At 41.1% G+C, this 2,530-nt stretch overlaps 1 protein-coding gene across 1 annotated transcript in view; it reads right to left on the bottom strand.

The window, feature by feature from the left end:
• The window catches only part of LOC105539809 (zinc finger protein 468-like), a 31,424-nt gene extending 30,494 nt beyond the window's left edge, over positions 1-930 (bottom strand). Inside the window, 1 exon segment of the mRNA XM_011980257.1 lies at positions 52-930. Coding sequence (XP_011835647.1) covers positions 52-930 — 879 coding nt within the window.
• Positions 931-2,530: the final 1,600 nt, after the last annotated feature.

Raw genomic sequence — 2,530 nt, 5'->3', positions numbered from 1 at the left:
TCCAGTATGAACTCTCTGATGTTGTGCAAGGTTTGATTGTTGATTAAAAACCTTGCCACATTCATTACACTTGTAAGGTTTCTCTCCAGTATGAATTGCCTTATGAATTACAAGGGATGAATTTCGAGCAAAGGTCTTGCCACACTCATGACAGTTGTAAGGTTTCTCTCCAGTATGAAGTCTACGATGGCCTACAAGGGATGACTTCTGACTGAAGGTCTTGCCACACTCGTTACACTTATAAGGTTTCTCTCCAGTATGAAGTCGATAATGACATGCAAGGTGTGCTTTTTGATTAAAAACCTTACCACATTCATTACATGTGTAAGGTTTCTCTCCAGTATGAACTCTCTGATGTTGTGCAAGGTATGAATCACGCCGGAAAACCTTGCCACATTCATTGCATGTGTAAGGTTTCTCTTCAGTATGAACTCTGTTATGGCGTGAAAGGCATGAATTATGCCTAAAAGCTTTGTCACAAACCTTACATTTGTATGGTTTCTCTCCTGTATGAATTCGCCTATGTGTTTCAAGTTGTGATCTGCAACTGTAAACTTTGTCACATTCTTCACATTTGTAAGGTTTCTCTCCAGTATGACGTCTACGATGGCCCACAAGGGATGATGTCTGACTGAAGGTCTTACCACACTCATTACATTTGTAAGGTTTCTCTCCAGTATGAAGTCTATGATGGCGTGTAAGAGATGACTTGTGACCGAAGGTCTTGCAACACTCATTACACTTGTAAGGTTTTTCTCCAGTATGGACTCTATGGTGCCATGCAAGGTATTGCTTTTGATGAAAGACTTTGCCACATACATCACATTTATGTTGTTTCTCTCCTGAATGGGTTATGTGATGTCTCCTTAAATGTGAGCTATAATTAAAGGCTTTGCCACACTCATTACATCGGAAAGGTTTTTCTCTCATGTGTACTTCCTGTATTTGTGTGAATAATGAAGAACGGAGAAAATTCTTCCCATGCCTATTAGAAATATGGGTTTTAAGCCTACTGGAAATTCTTTGGGATGTTGAAACCAAGGAAGCATTGTTGATAGACTTCTCTACTTGATTATCAATTTTCCCTACAGTCTGAAATATGTGCAGTTCAGGCAGATGTGAATGAAAGCTTGATCCAAGCTGATCTTTAATAGGCTTGTTTCCAGCATGTCTTTGATTATGTCGGTCTGTACTACCTGTCAACTTTTTGATTTTTGTCATGGGTGCTTCATGGACCTTTCTTTTAATTTCTTGCCACTGAAACTCAAAGTCATGAATATCTTTCTTGATTTCTGGGAAGCAAAAATCTCCAATGTGATGACTTTCATGTCTTTCCAACATCCCAGTGTGGAACACTTCTGTATTGCCTTGCCCTGTTGATGAGTACTCCATCATGGTTTTAAAAGAGCTGTCTAAAAAATATAAAAACCAATAGGTTTCCAATTAAGTACATATGGTAAATAATGGTTAATATTGAAATGTGTTAATATTACACAAAAAGCAATACTTATTTTAAACTTTCCAAATATGATCTTCAAAGTTTAAGAACACCCTCTCTCTACTAAAAATACAAAAATTAGCCAGGTATGGTAGTGGGTGCCTGTAATCCCAGCTACTCAGGAGGCTGAAGCAGGAGAATTTCTTAAACCTGGGAAGCAGAGGTTGTAGTGAGCAGAGATCACATCATTGCACTCCAGCCTGGGTAACAAGAGCAAAATTCCACGTCAAACAAAAACAGTTCAGTCAAGAGCCTCATATATATGAGGCAGTAAGCCTGAATCATGTCCTCCCTAGGAGGAACTTCTACAGCAGTGACTGCTGCTTAGAGAAGCTGATCATTAGTTTATGTGATGATCACTGTCACAGTGCCAGGGAGAGATGCTTCTGTGATGCTCCTTTAAAACCAGAATGAAACACCAAGCATGGTGGCTCAGGTTTGTAATCCCAACACTTGGCTGGAGGCTGAGGTGGGCAGATTGCTTGAGACCAGAAATTTGAGACCAGCCTGGTCAACATGGTGATACCCCATCTCTAACAAAAATACAAAAATTCGCAAGGTATCGTGGCTTGCATCTGTAATTCCAGTTAGGTTGGGAGACTGAGGTATGAGAATTGCTTGAATGCAGGAGGTGGAGGTTGTCATGAGCTGAGATCACAACAGTGCACTACAGCCTGAGCAACAGAGGGAGACTCTGTCTCAAAAAAAAACAAAACAAAACAAAACCAGAACCACAGCTGGAAACACTTGTCAATCAGTGTCAGTGTCATGCTTTCAATCTCGTATCCTGGGCCATGCTGACAATTCTGCTCAGGGCTTCCAGGGACATCTCTGCCTAGAGCAGGATGATATTCAATTGTATTAGTCAGACTGTTAATAAGTGTTCTGGGCCGGGAGCGGTGGCTCAAGCCTGTAATTCCAGCACTTTGGGAGGCCGAGACGGGTGGATCACGAGATCAGGAGATCGAGACCATCCTGGCTAACATGGTGAAACCCCGTCTCTACTAAAAAAATACAAAAAAACTAGCCGGG

This window comes from Mandrillus leucophaeus, unplaced genomic scaffold (genome assembly GCF_000951045.1).
Source record: "Mandrillus leucophaeus isolate KB7577 unplaced genomic scaffold, Mleu.le_1.0 Scaffold104, whole genome shotgun sequence".
Lineage (NCBI taxonomy): Eukaryota > Metazoa > Chordata > Mammalia > Primates > Cercopithecidae > Mandrillus > Mandrillus leucophaeus.
Note: the sequence above shows the minus strand (reverse complement) of the source record. Positions and strands in the feature narration are given on the sequence as shown.